This window comes from Embiotoca jacksoni, unplaced genomic scaffold (genome assembly GCF_022577435.1).
Source record: "Embiotoca jacksoni isolate LCO1_2020_lvr unplaced genomic scaffold, fEmbJac1.0.p SCAF_14, whole genome shotgun sequence".
Lineage (NCBI taxonomy): Eukaryota > Metazoa > Chordata > Actinopteri > Embiotocidae > Embiotoca > Embiotoca jacksoni.
In genome coordinates this window covers 7963186-7977325 of record NW_027185274.1, presented here as the reverse complement: position 1 = coordinate 7977325, position 14140 = coordinate 7963186, and the positions used below count along the sequence as shown (strand labels likewise).

General features: G+C 40.6%; 1 protein-coding gene across 21 annotated transcripts in view; it reads right to left on the bottom strand.

Annotated features, from left to right (window-relative positions):
* Positions 1-14140, bottom strand: part of LOC138197162 (von Willebrand factor A domain-containing protein 5A-like) — a 38668-nt gene that overhangs the window by 12990 nt on the left and 11538 nt on the right. For 4 of the 21 annotated variants that reach the window (XM_069147760.1, XM_069147771.1, XM_069147759.1 and 1 more), the window contains exons 7-18: positions 13954-14129; positions 13777-13865; positions 13556-13700; positions 13236-13315; positions 13039-13153; positions 12764-12922; positions 12569-12672; positions 11947-12185; positions 1270-1320; positions 883-924; positions 631-666; positions 243-275 (exon numbers count right to left, since the gene is read on the bottom strand). In XM_069147760.1, the coding sequence (XP_069003861.1) occupies positions 243-275; positions 631-666; positions 883-924; positions 1270-1320; positions 11947-12185; positions 12569-12672; positions 12764-12922; positions 13039-13153; positions 13236-13315; positions 13556-13700; positions 13777-13865; positions 13954-14129 (1269 nt within the window). Of the gene's footprint in view, positions 1-185; positions 667-882; positions 925-1269; positions 1321-2452; positions 2692-3074; positions 3179-3269; positions 3429-3544; positions 3660-3741; positions 3822-4061; positions 4207-4282; positions 4372-4459; positions 4636-4776; positions 4892-4973; positions 5144-5305; positions 5529-5615; positions 5819-6084; positions 6167-6571; positions 6668-7334; positions 8781-8882; positions 9007-9182; positions 9329-10139; positions 10176-10757; positions 11104-11580; positions 11623-11939; positions 12186-12568; positions 12689-12763; positions 12923-13038; positions 13154-13235; positions 13316-13555; positions 13701-13776; positions 13866-13953; positions 14130-14140 lie in introns of those variants that run through there. The other 17 variants (XM_069147769.1, XM_069147778.1, XM_069147782.1 and 14 more) reach the window with 12 other exon arrangements.

The window sequence follows — 14140 nt, the reverse complement described above, 5'->3', positions numbered from 1 at the left end:
AAAACATCTCCTGCTATGCATATTAGCTTTCATAAAAACACAGAGGCATGTGAACACATGAAGAGATGTGCACACGCAAACTGTGAGCACAGACTATACACTGGCTCTTATCTACAAATGAAATACAGTGATTTGTAAACGGGCACCTAGCATGAGGTCAAGACATGAGAATTATTAAATTGATAATATCAGCAAAACTACTGGTTGACTTTTGTCCCTCTGACATTCATCGGTGTGCTTACTTGTTGGAGCACCACCACAAAGATCAAGACCACCTATCAAGCAGGAAGTCAAGACATGACAATTAATAGATATATAATATCAACAAGAATACTGGCTTCTGATTTTAAAACAATGACTCGCAACTTATTGCAACTTGTGCATGTAGCTACTCACAATCAGAATTATTTTGGAAAAGATAATGACTGAACTTTGTTAATTGAGGAAACGTTTATGTCAGTGACTACTGAGGCAAACCAGGACAAAAAACATCTCCTGCTATACATATTAGTTTTCACATTAAAGCTGCTGATCTGTTAAATATCAATGGTGCCCATGTACGGTCTTTATAGAAAACACTTTATAGAAAAGACACATATGGTTTCCAATCCCATTTAGTTTTTTACTTACGTAGAACACCAAAGGCCATTTCTGGTTCGTCAGACACTAACATTTCAAAATAAAAAAAAAATAAAAAAGATGAGGTTAAAGTATCTTTTCGAATTAGTAAACAAACACAGTTTCCTCCCTTGCTGCTCCAGGCTGTATGTCACCGATGCAACATGCAGTATTTAGTGTTGTTTCCTCTGTGTTTATCCATTGACTTTCTTTTTATAGAAATGCATGGACTTTTGTCTCTCTGCCAGTCAAATTTATACTTACTCATTACAGGTCCAGCACACAGCTTCTTCTTCCTCCTTTCACCTAGCATGAGGTCAAGATGTGAGAATTATTGAATTCATAATATCAACTGAACTACTGGCGTCTAATGTTATTACAACGACTCACAACTCATTACAAGGAGTGTAAAAGTTACTTAAAAATATAAAAAAAAAAGATGACTGGACCTTTTTCACTATTGAGGCAAACCAGGTTAAGAATATCTCCTACTGTACATACTGTGTTTCACATTGAAGCTGTAAATCAATGAAATAGCAATGGCGACGCATAAATGTTGTTTGTTCAGTGTTTGCACCCATTTACACCCATGTACTGTCTTTATACTAAACACAGAGATGGTTTCCAATCCTGATAAGTTATTTCACTTACTTGGAGCACCACAGGCCATGGCATTTTGGGTGGAGAAGGAACACAAATTAACTTCATGATTTGAAAATTAGAAAAAAAAAAGTTGACGTCAAGACATTATATTAGAAAATAAAATACTTCTGATTTCCGAGCTTGTTACCATGATCAAGGCTGTTAAAACATTCTACCAATCTACAATTTAAATGCAATAACAACAGTAATTTTTAAATTATTAATGTTTTTTTTAAATGTTAAAGTGCTAAACGTTTGTGCTTCTCTGCCCGTTACTCTCATTGATGCTCAGCTACATCTGACATCAATGCTTATCTCTTGCAGCACCACCACCACCCATATAACAGTCATCTAGCAGGAAATCAAGACATGAGAATTAATAAATACATAATATCAACTAAACTACTGGCTTCTAATTTTAAAACAATGACTCACAACTTATTACAAGTAGTTTTTAAAGTGTAAAAGTCCTGCAATAATATAAAAAAAAAGATAACTAAACTTTCTTTACTTGCTACTTTAGGAAACATTTATTTCAGTAACTACTGAAGCAAACCGGGGCAAAAACATCTCCTCCTCTACATATTGTATTTCACGTCAAAGCTACAAATAAGTGAAACAGCAATGGTGCAACAGGAGTGTGCTGGATTGATCAGCTTGCACCTATTCACACCCATGAAACAGTTTCCTCACTTGCTGCTCTAGGCTGTATGTCACCGATTCAACATGCAGTATTTAGTGTTGTTTCCTCTGTGTTTATCCATTGACTTTCTTTTTATAAAAATGCATGGACTTTTGTCTCTCTGCCATTCAGCTTTACACTTACTCATTACAGGTGCAGCACCCATACTCATATTCCTCCCTTTACCGAGCATAAGGTCAAGACATGAGAATTATTAAATTCATAATATCAACTGAACTACTGGCGTCTCATGTTATTACAACGACTCACAACTCATTACAAGGAGTGTAAAAGTTACTCAAAAATATTTTTTTTACTACTGAGTCAAACCAGGGTAAGAATATCTCCTACTGTACATACTGTGTTTCACATTGAAGCTGTAAATCAATTAAATAGCAATGGCGACACATACATGTTGTTTGTTCAGTGTTTGCACCCATTTACACCCATGTACTGTCTTTATACTAAACACAGAGATGGTTTCCAATCCTGATAAGTTATTTTACTTACTTGGAGGAACACCCATCCAGGCGATTGGAATATTTCTGCGCACAAGGGGCCCTTGAATTGCTTCACCATCGGCTTTGTTAACAGCAATGAAGGCAGTGAAGGAGCTGCTCACTCCTGATTGGACACTGAGCTGCACCACCTTCTCCTTCAGTCCTCCGTCTGGCTGTCCTCTGCGCTCTCTCTCCTCCATCTCCAGAGAGCGAATCAGAGTCCGAGCACCCAACCTGTGGACTGTTGATCTGCAGACAGGAGAGAGGAGGAAGCACTCCAACAGAGTTGTAATGTTTTTGTTTAGCAGTGACTTCTCCATTTTCTACATCATTGTTATCCTGCTCAGGGTCACAGAGAGCTGGAGTCTAACCATCAACACATGGAGTATGAAAAATGGTGCAATAAAAACAATGACCAGAGAGGGAGACGACCATTCACACCCACAAGCGATCTAAATCGAGGCGAGTGGTGAAGTTACCATGGTAGATGTCATGTATCAGCACAATATTCTTTACTCAAATACTGTCATGTTTTTCACACCCTGCCACCATTTTGTTTCTTCTAGGTAATTAAAATCAACATCTGGAAGGTCAGGTACCAAAACAGAACAGTGTATCAAAACCTGTTTTACCCAGTGTCCTCTGCAGGTTTGAGACTGAAGCGCAGCTGGTTCTGAGAGGGATGACCGGCCAGGCTGTACTTCACCGTCACACAACCCTCTGCAGCCTTTGGACTCTGACACAATATTACACTGTTAGAAATCATGTCAATTACTGTCCTCACATACCTAAGGGAAAAACACAAAATTAGATGGAGCTGCTCCTACCTGTCCAGTGAGCTGTGCATAAATCAGTGACCTTTGACCCTGGAAAAGAGCTGTAATTGGTGGGGAGAGGACAGTGACAGACACTCCCTTTGGTAAATCCCATGTGACTGAGATGTCCACCACAGCCGGCTGCAGAGCAAATCGCAGCGACTGCATCACCTGAAAAGTAATGGAAAACTGAGATTATATACAAACAGTTGGGAAAGGCATTGGTGTCCCTCCACATATTTGCTGCTACATTGCTAAACTTGACAGCTTCGTGTTTAACATCTTACTTTTGGTTGCATCCTGTCAGTCCCTGTGATGAACTGAGCGTGACCTCCTCCTTCCTTGGCCAACCCGTTGATAAGAGCAGAGCTGGATCCTTCACCAATCCCAAAGGAGAAACACCTGCAGTACAGCAGCTTGTTTTAATATACACACAGACATCGGACTTGTCACGTATCATGAGTGAATGTTGCCATGGTTTCACCTGTGGGAACCTGAATTCTTCTTCACCAGATCGAGGACTTGTTTGGTGTTCCCGACCTCTCCGTCAGTAAAGACGAACAGCTAGGGAGGAGGAGTTCACACATAAGTTGCATGGTATCACACAGCTAGTTTTTATTACGGTAAATATGAACTTCCACATTTTTTTAACTGTACAATGATTTTATTTGCAAAGTTAAAAATATTACAGTCGGAAGTTCTGCTTGTGACTGGCAACCTGTTCAACCTGTTTGTACGTATGTTTGTGTGTGTGTGTGTGTGTGTGTGTGTGTGTGTGTGTGTGTGTGTGTGTGTGTGTATTACCTGTCTTGGCTGACTGGGAATGCAAGACTGGCTGTAAATATGTTGGAGAGGACTTAGGATCTCTGTTCCTCCCAGATTAGCCCCCATCTCCCCAACCTTCTTCAGAGCCTCCTCCATGGTCTGCTGGCTGTACTCCACACTCTTCCTGTCATCACACAAATATATGTACTTAATACCAAAGACAGGAAGACACTGGTTGGGCCGATGAGGGACAGACTTACGGGAAGATGTGTTCATAGCTGGACCCGAAACTGTAAATGTTGAAATAGCAGCCCATTGGTAAACTCTTCAGCAGGAGCAGCAGAGTATCCTGAAGGGAAGATGGAAAATACGGTGAAGGCTGCTGCATGAGACGGACACTATGAAAGATTTTACAAGAGATAACACATGATGAGTACCCTCGCACTGCTGATGCGAGTTTCTTGCTGCTTGCTGTTATTTATAGGGCAGTCCATGCTTCCAGATCGATCCAGTAAGAACACAAACTCTCCACATGAGGCGACTGAGGACATCACAGACTGGGGGAACTCAGGGTACAAGCTCACCATCACCACTGGATCACCCATCAGAGAGCCTGACACACAAAGAACAGACACCAACAGTTATTTAGATTTAACACATTAAACTAATCAGCTTCTCAAAGATATCATTACTTACCTCTCACTTCCAACTAAGTTGATCAGATTTGGTAAATGACCTTCAAAGTAAAACTCACCGAGCTCAGCAGAGGCCTGTCCTGCCTCCACCACAGCAGTCGGCTGGTGGGCGTCTTTGTAATAAATCAGCAGTTCAACATCTCTGTCAAACTTGTGTCCTGCAGCCAGCTTGATCTGCAGTTGACAAAAAAAGAACGTGTTGTTCTCAGGAAGGAGTCCCAGCCACACACAGCAGACACATTAGCACTCTACCTACTGTGGCCTGGGTTTGCTCTGAGTTCAGGTACTGGAGAGGGTCCAGGGAACAGCTAGACTCCACTTTAGAGATTGGACGAGGAGACGACACCCGGGCAGAAAAGGACAGGCTGTAGGGCACCAGGGAGGCTGGAACAGAGGTCACCTGGACACCTCCACTACCTCCACTTCCTGTCAACATGTTAGAAATGAGGCGTTAAATAAGCAGCAGTGATACAGCCATGCCAGAAATTCTGAGGGTCGTATGTCGGCACGGTGGTAAATGATTACAATATGCTGACTGCCAATGTCTAGCAAGAATAATGTTCACTATGTTGAGCATGTTAACCCGACCCAGAGGTTGGTAGCGAGGGTTGAGCACAGCAGGCAGACAGAACCTCAGTCCATCATCAGCCTGCACAGCCAGCTCAGTGACGTAGTCCAGCCTGATGGAGGCGCTCTCTCCTGGAGGCAGACTGCCCACACTCAGAGAGAATATATCAGGACTCTGCTCGCTCTCCTCCAATAGGAAGGCCTGCTGACCGGAGCTCAGGGCATCATCATACTCCTCACGAGCCTGGAGTACAGAGGACATATCTGTCACTGACTTGACAGTTTTTTTAAAGCTTGATTCTAATGAGTGAATCTTTACTGTCCAGCTCACCTTCTGTTTCTCCTTCACCTCAGCTACAATCTGTGTCTGTCCAATCTGAGCACTGAAATGACAGACAGCTGCATCTCCAGGCAGAGGGAACACAAACACAGCCTCCAGTGGTTTGTCCTCCTTGTTCTCGTAGTTCAGAGTGGAGACCACTGTAGCCACATGGTCCCTCACCTCCAGCTCCACCTCGATGCTCTTCAGAGGAACTGACAGAGAAACGCAGCTGATAACTTACTATACTTATCCAGTCATTTAGCACTGAATTAAAAAGTACAGTAGGAAAACAATACATTATCCAAAACTATTTTTCGTAAATGGAATTTAATATGGTTGAATAATTATCTCATCCAAGATAGGGGGAAAAATGGTCCTCTGAGATTTTTTGTTTTAAATTGAGAAAGTCCAGTTTTGTATGACTAAAATATACTATTACACAGTATATTGCTATGTTTTATAACAGCACTGTACATACCTGGGTCCTTATTGGCAGTAATAAGACCACAGCAGTTCACCATCGTTCCTCTTCAACAAGTGACAATGTTGAAATATTACGGCTGCAAAGATAAAGTCTGCATGTTACAGCAAAGCAACTCCTGGATATGTTTTAATACATTTTCAAAATAAGATGGCAGGTCTAATCAATCACAGTATTTGTACTGTATGTGTGAGCGCACAGATTGAGGGATCACACTGAAAAATATTACAAAACGACCTGTAATATTTTATGTGTTGCTTGGAGGCAGAAATTATTACAGCAAATGTATAGTCCTTATTAAAATTTACTTTCCAAAAATGATGTTGGACATGACCGTCTTTGCGCGGTAGAGCTGAAGGTAAATAACACTCTCACATGCAGTACAAAGCAATAAACATGGTGAACTTAACACATCTGCGATCTATTCAAGAAGCGGTACTTTTCATTTATGTCTTAATCATGAAAACAGGGACCAGATGCCTACCTGAGCACCAAGAATCCGGAGGAGTAACAACACGGAAGCAGTGACAGGGAATATGTAGTCAAACCCAGGCCACGCCCACTGGCCCACCCTCCAGAGTTTTCCTGTCATTTGTCCGACCTATCCGCTCATCGTGAAGTCACTCCAAGCCGTGGAGACACCAGCCTGTGACGGCTGATGATACAGGAAGTGTGCGTCGGTTGTAGTTCACATCTTTGTTTTGAAGGCCAAATTTGGCGAGATTATAAATCAAAATAAATTCTTCCTCTGATCCGAGTGATTGGTGATTAATTACAATGGCTGCAGGAATGCGGAGTTTATTTTTGGATACGAGTCTGTATCCAAAAATAATCGTATTATAATTCCGACCACAGCTTTACCTACAGCAAGATAGTATTTAGCATAATATTTATACTACAGTAGGTTGAAATCTCAACAATCGTTCACTCTGCTGTTTAACTGCAACAATATAGAAACACTGCAGATCACAACACCATCAATAACAGCACAACGACACAGAGGAGATGTTGATACCATTGATAATTCTGTGCATGGGCTCGATCTAAACTGCAGCTATAAGCTATTAAGATGATTGTTGGTGGAGGAACAGTCCCAAAGGTTTGGAGCTAGCTTTATTTGTAAAAGGACTTAAAAAAAAAAAAAAAAAGAACTTAATAAATCATCACACATCATGTCAGAAATGATGTGCACATCCAATCCCAGCATGGTACAGGTGCAGGACAAAAAAAACAGCATAAAAAAGATGGACAGCTTCCCAAACTTTTTATTGATTCAAAGTTTTGACCAGTGAGTTTTTCTTTTGTCAGTGTGCTGCATCCATAGCAATATTTTTTTCCTGAAGTACATTTTGAATTTTGTTTCAGTCTAACAGGACAACTCGGTGCTGCAGTGGTTTGCACTGTTGCCTCAAGTCAACATGTTGCCTCCTTGTACTGGTGTAGGTTTTCTCTCGGCTTCCTCCCACAGTTCAAAGCAATGAGTGTCAAACTAATTACAACTTTTTTTGGTGGGGAATGGTGGAATATATATCTGTTCAAAATTTCAGGGCAATCTATTGAATAGATATTAAGATATTTTAGTCTGGACCAAACCCACCAACTGACTGGCACTGTCTTCACCATCATACTTTATGTAAAAGTATAAAAACTCAGCCCTTCTTCCGCATTTCAGACAAAGCACAGTTTTATATTTTAAAAGCAACTTTTTCCAGAACAAAGTGGTTCGTCGCCACAAACGATGTGACTTTTGCAGTAACACCCTTTGTGTGTACAGGTGTGGTTGAAATAGCTTTAGTGATACTGTCCTTTGATGTCCAGTGATGATGTTTTTAACTTTTTATTTTGTGTCTTGAGAAAAGTCAGGACCCAACTGCAACACATCTGTACAGAGTCGTTTGTCCGGTTTAAAATAGATGATTTCAACGTCATCGCTCCTGGAGGTTAAACCTGCTTTCAGTTTGTGACCTTGTTTTTTTTAATCACTTCTTAACATTTTAGTCAAAGTTAGTCAAATGTTTTCATCCAAGTGTAATTTTCATCTCAAAAACACTTCAGAACTTAGCAGTGATTGACAAAACAACAACAACAACAACAACAACACATCTATCTGCTGTTGCTGAGTAAAAAACATCTCAGTTAAAGCAGTCAGGTCTTAAAGTTGGTACAATGTGGTGTATGTGTATGCTGATAGCTTGAGGTGTGCGTCAATATCTGGTGTCACACACATTTTACAGCACAAGAACAAAGCAGGTGTGAAGCCTATAAATGGGCCACTCAAAGCATTATGGATTATTTCCACTTGTTACAGGCACAAAGTGACAAAAAAGGCACAGTTGATTTAATTATCTTTGGTTAGTTGAGTATTTGGCACTGAAAAGTCTGTTGTTGTTGTTTTTTTTACAATTATAAAACAAAACTAGGCACAAATTTAAAAGACCAATGAACAAGAACAACAAAACACACCAAATGAGAATACATAGCATTATAAAATAAGAGTATTTGATTATTACGGGGTGATAGTATAGTGCATTGTTGATAAAATTAAGGTTATCGGGTGCAGTACATCTGCTTGTGTCGACCAATCCTGAAAGTGAAACCATTTTAATAAAGACCTCAGAGCCCCAGGACATCTTTCTGCATGCTGCAGCCCAACAGTGCATTTCCTGCTTCCACACACTCTGTCAGACATGGTGCTGAAAAAACAACAACAACAACAACAAGGCATCAGATTAGCATTAATACTGATGAAGTGATTGTAGAAACAGCAGTTTAGTACTTATTACTGTGGTTACTACCATTCTGAGAGCGGAGCCATGAGGCAGCCTTCATAGCCAGCAGCTCCCACTCTTCTTTTGCATCCTTCTTGAAACCATGAAGCCAGATCAGAGCCAGAACGGTGGCCCACACGTCACTGTTGACCTGATTTACCAAATCAGCAGAAACAATATTACATGCTAAAGAAAGTAAGATAACATGCACACTCTCAAGTTAACTGGTCAGTTTTTGAATGTGTGCCATTATTTTAAACCATGTCATGAAATGTGTTTTAAAATAACTTTTTAATGTCTTATCTATTATCTTTGACGAGAACCCACCGGTGCAGGCTTTGACTTGTCCACCTCCTCGCTGGTCTTCCCCAGTGCAGCAGACAGAGCTGGATCCAGCAGCCAGCAGCCAGACGCCTGCTGGAGGGACACCAGCTGCAGCAAAGGGTCTCTGGGCGGCTGTTTGGGCATCACGGCTTCAGCACACATCAAAAAAAAAAAAAAAAAAAATGTTTTACTGTCATTTTTAAAAGTATATTTGGACGATTTGATACAAATATGGAGGTAAAATGTAGATGAGACATTTCAAGCATTTAACAGTTTTTAGAGAAAATAAATCAAGAACAAAGATGAAGTAATCTTCGTGGGTTATTTGTGGGTTTGTAGCATTTTGTTTCTACACACATTTGCCTGTCTTTAGTTTGTAAGGCGACGTGCAGCTGAGGATCATGACGATGCCATTAATTTAGAAGGAATTTGCTCATAAACTTAAGTGTTAGACAAAATAAATTGGCCTCATTTTAGATTATTTTGAATCTTCATAGACTCACTCAGGTCTCTGGTGATTGTATCTTTACAACACTGCCTCTCTGTCACAATAAAATACCAGTCTACCGACTGCTGAACAAAGTCATACATACATTGTAACACTGGATGTAATGTAGAGCATCAGAAGTGGGATTTGGATAAGCAGGGGATTTTTTTGTTGTAGCATATGGCGGACAAAAAATATCAAAACACAGTTGTCCCATCTCTTTGCATATAGCTACTCATAATCACAATTATTTTAGAAAACATAATGACTGAACTTTGTTAGTTCAGGAAACGTTTATGTCAGTGACTACTGAGGCAAACCAGGAAAAAAAACATCTCCTGCTATTCATATTAGTTTTCACATGAAAGCTGCCGATCTGTTAAATATCAATGGTGCCCATGTACGGTCTTTATAGAAAACACTTTATAGAAAAGACACATATGGTTTGCAATCCCATTTAGTTTTTTACTTACGTGGAACATCATCGGCCATTTCGAATTCGTCATCCACTAACATTTCATAATGAAAAAAAAGAAAAAAAGATGAGGTTAAAGTATCTTTTCGAATTAGTAAACAAACACAGTTTCCTCCCTTGCTGTTCTAGGCTGTATGTCACCGATGCAACATGCAGTATTTAGTGTTGTTTCCTCTGTGTTTATCCATTGACTTTCTTTTTATAGAAATGCATGGACTTTTGTCTCTCTGCCATTCAGCTTTACACTTACTCATTTCAGGTGCAGCACCCATACTCATATTCCTCCCTTTACCTCGCATGAGGTCAAGACATGAGAATTATTAAATTCATAATATCAACTGAACTACTGGCGTCTAATGTTATTACAATGACTCACAACTCATTACAAGGAATATAAAAGTTACTCAAAAACATTTTTTTCAATACTGAGGCAAACCAGGTTAAGAATATCTCCTACTGTACATACTGCGTTTCACACTAAAGCTGTAAATCAATGAAATAGCAATGGCGACACGTAAATGTTGTTTGTTCAGTGTTTGCATCCATTTACACCCATGTACTGTCTTTATACTAAACACAGAGATGGTTTCCAATCCTGATAAGTTATTTCACTTACATTGAAGACTACAGGCCATGGCAATTGGGCTGCCGATAATACAGCAATCCCCTTCATGATTTGAAAAATAGAAAAAAAAAGTTGACGTCAAGACATTATATTAGAAAATAAAACACTTCTGGTTTCCGAGCTTGTTACCATGATCAAGGCTGTTAAAACATTCTACCAATCTACAATTTAAATGCAATAACAACAGTAATTTTTAAATTATTAATGTTTTTTTTAATGTTAAAGTGCTAAACGTTTGTGCCTCTCTGCCCGTTACTCTCATTGATGCTCAGCTACATCTGACATTCACCGGCATGCTTATCTCTTGCAGCACCACCACCACCCATGTAACAGTCATCTAGCAGGAAATCAAGACATGAGAATTAATAAATACATAATATCAACTAAACTACTGGCTTCTGATTTTAAAACAATGACTCACAACTTATTACAAGTAGTTTTTAAAGTGTAAAAGTCCTGCAATAATATAAAAAAAAAGATAACTAAACTTTCTTTACTTGCTACTTTAGGAAACGTTTATTTCAGTAACTACTGAAGCAAACCAGGGCAAAAACATCTCCTCCTCTACATATTGTATTTCACGTTAAAGCTACAAATAAGTGAAACAGCAATGGTGCAACAGGAGTGTGCTGGATTGATCAGCTTGCACCTATTCACACCCATGAAACACAGTTTCCTCACTTGCTGTTCTAGGCTGTATGTCACCGATTCAACATGCAGTATTTAGTGTTGTTTCCTCTGTGTTTAACAATTGACTTTCTTTTTATAGAAATGCATGGACTTTTGTCTCTCTGCCATTCAGCTTTATACTTACTCTTGAAAATTGCAGCACCCATCCTCAGATTCCTGCTTTTACCTAGCATAAGGTCAAGACATGAGAATTATTAAATTCATAATATCAACTGAACTACTGGTGTCTAATGTTATTACAACGACTCACAACTCATTACAAGGAGTGTAAAAGTTACTTAAAAATATTTGTTTCACTACTGAGTAAAACCAGGGTAAGAATATCTCCTACTGTACATACTGTGTTTCACATGGAAGCTGTAAATCAATTAAATAGCAATGGTGACACATAAATGTTGTTTGTTCAGTGTTTGCACCCATTTACACCCATGTACTGTCTTTATACTAAACACAGAGATGGTTTCCAATCCTGATAAGTTATTTCACTTACCTTTGACAATACACATTCTGGATATTGGAATATTTCTGCGCACAAGGGGCCCTTGAATCGCTTCACCATCGGCTTTGTTAACAGCAATGAAGGCAGTGAAGGAGCTGCTCACTCCTGATTGGACACTGAGCTGCACCACCTTCTCCTTCAGTCCTCCGTCTGGCTGTCCTCTGCGCTCTCTCTCCTCCATCTCCAGAGAGCGAATCAGAGTCCGAGCACCCAACCTGTGGACTGTTGATCTGCAGACAGGAGAGAGGAGGAAGCACTCCAACAGAGTTGTAATGTTTTTGTTTAGCAGTGACTTCTCCATTTTCTACATCATTGTTATCCTGCTCAGGGTCACAGAGAGCTGGAGTCTAACCATCAACACATGGAGTATGAAAAATGGTGCAATAAAAACAATGACCAGAGAGGGAGACGACCATTCACACCCACAAGCGATCTAAATCGAGGCGAGAGGTGAAGTTACCATGGTAGATGTCATGTATCAGCACAATATTCTTTACTCAAATACTGTCATGTTTTTCACACCCTGCCACCATTTTGTTTCTTCTAGGTAATTAAAATCAACATCTGGAAGGTCAGGTACCAAAACAGAACAGTGTATCAAAACCTGTTTTACCCAGTGTCCTCTGCAGGTTTGAGACTGAAGCGCAGCTGGTTCTGAGAGGGATGACCGGCCAGGCTGTACTTCACCGTCACACAACCCTCTGCAGCCTTTGGACTCTGACACAGTATTACACTGTTAGAAATCATGTCAATTACTGTCCTCACATACCCAAGGGAAAAACACAAAATTAGATGGAGCTGCTCCTACCTGTCCAGTGAGCTGTGCATAAATCAGTGACCTTTGACCCTGGAAAAGAGCTGTAATTGGTGGAGAGAGGACAGTGACAGACACTCCCTTTGGTAAATCCCATGTGACTGAGATGTCCACCACAGCCGGCTGCAGAGCAAATCGCAGCGACTGCATCACCTGAAAAGTAATGGAAAACTGAGATTATATACAAACAGTTGGGAAAGGCATTGGTGTCCCTCCACATATTTGCTGCTACATTGCTAAACTTGACAGCTTCGTGTTTAACATCTTACTTTTGGTTGCATCCTGTCAGTCCCTGTGATGAACTGAGCGTGACCTCCTCCTTCCTTGGCCAACCCGTTGATAAGAGCAGAGCTGGATCCTTCACCAATCCCAAAGGAGAAACACCTGCAGTACAGCAGCTTGTTTTAATATACACACAGACATCGGACTTGTCACGTATCATGAGTGAATGTTGCCATGGTTTCACCTGTGGGAACCTGAATTCTTCTTCACCAGATCGAGGACTTGTTTGGTGTTCCCGACCTCTCCGTCAGTAAAGACGAACAGCTAGGGAGGAGGAGTTCACACATAAGTTGCATGGTATCACACAGCTAGTTTTTATTATGGTAAATATGAACTTCCACATTTTTTTAACTGTACAATGATTTTATTTGCAAAGTTAAAAATATTACAGTCGGAAGTTCTGATTGTGACTGGCAACCTGTTCAACCTGTTTGTACGTATGTTTGTGTGTGTGTGTGTGCGTGTGTGTGTGTGTGTGTGTGTGTGTGTGTGTGTGTGTATTACCTGTCTTGGCTGACTGGGAATGCAAGACTGGCTGTAAATATGTTGGAGAGGACTTAGGATCTCTGTTCCTCCCAGATTAGCCCCCATCTCCCCAACCTTCTTCAGAGCCTCCTCCATGGTCTGTTGGCTGTACTCCACACTCTTCCTGTCATCACACAAATATATGTACTTAATACCAAAGACAGGAAGACACTGGTTGGGCCGATGAGGGACAGACTTACGGGAAGATGTGTTCATAGCTGGACCCGAAACTGTAAATGTTGAAATAGCAGCCCATTGGTAAACTCTTCAGCAGGAGCAGCAGAGTATCCTGAAGGGAAGATGGAAAATACGGTGAAGGCTGCTGCATGAGACGGACACTATGAAAGATTTTACAAGAGATAACACATGATGAGTACCCTCGCACTGCTGATGCGAGTTTCTTGCTGCTTGCTGTTATTTATAGAGCAGCCCATGCTTCCAGATCGATCCAGTAAGAACACAAACTCTCCACATGAGGCGACTGAGGACATCACAGACTGGGGGAACTCAGGGTACAAGCTCACCATCACCACTGGATCACCCATCAGAGAGCCTGACACACAA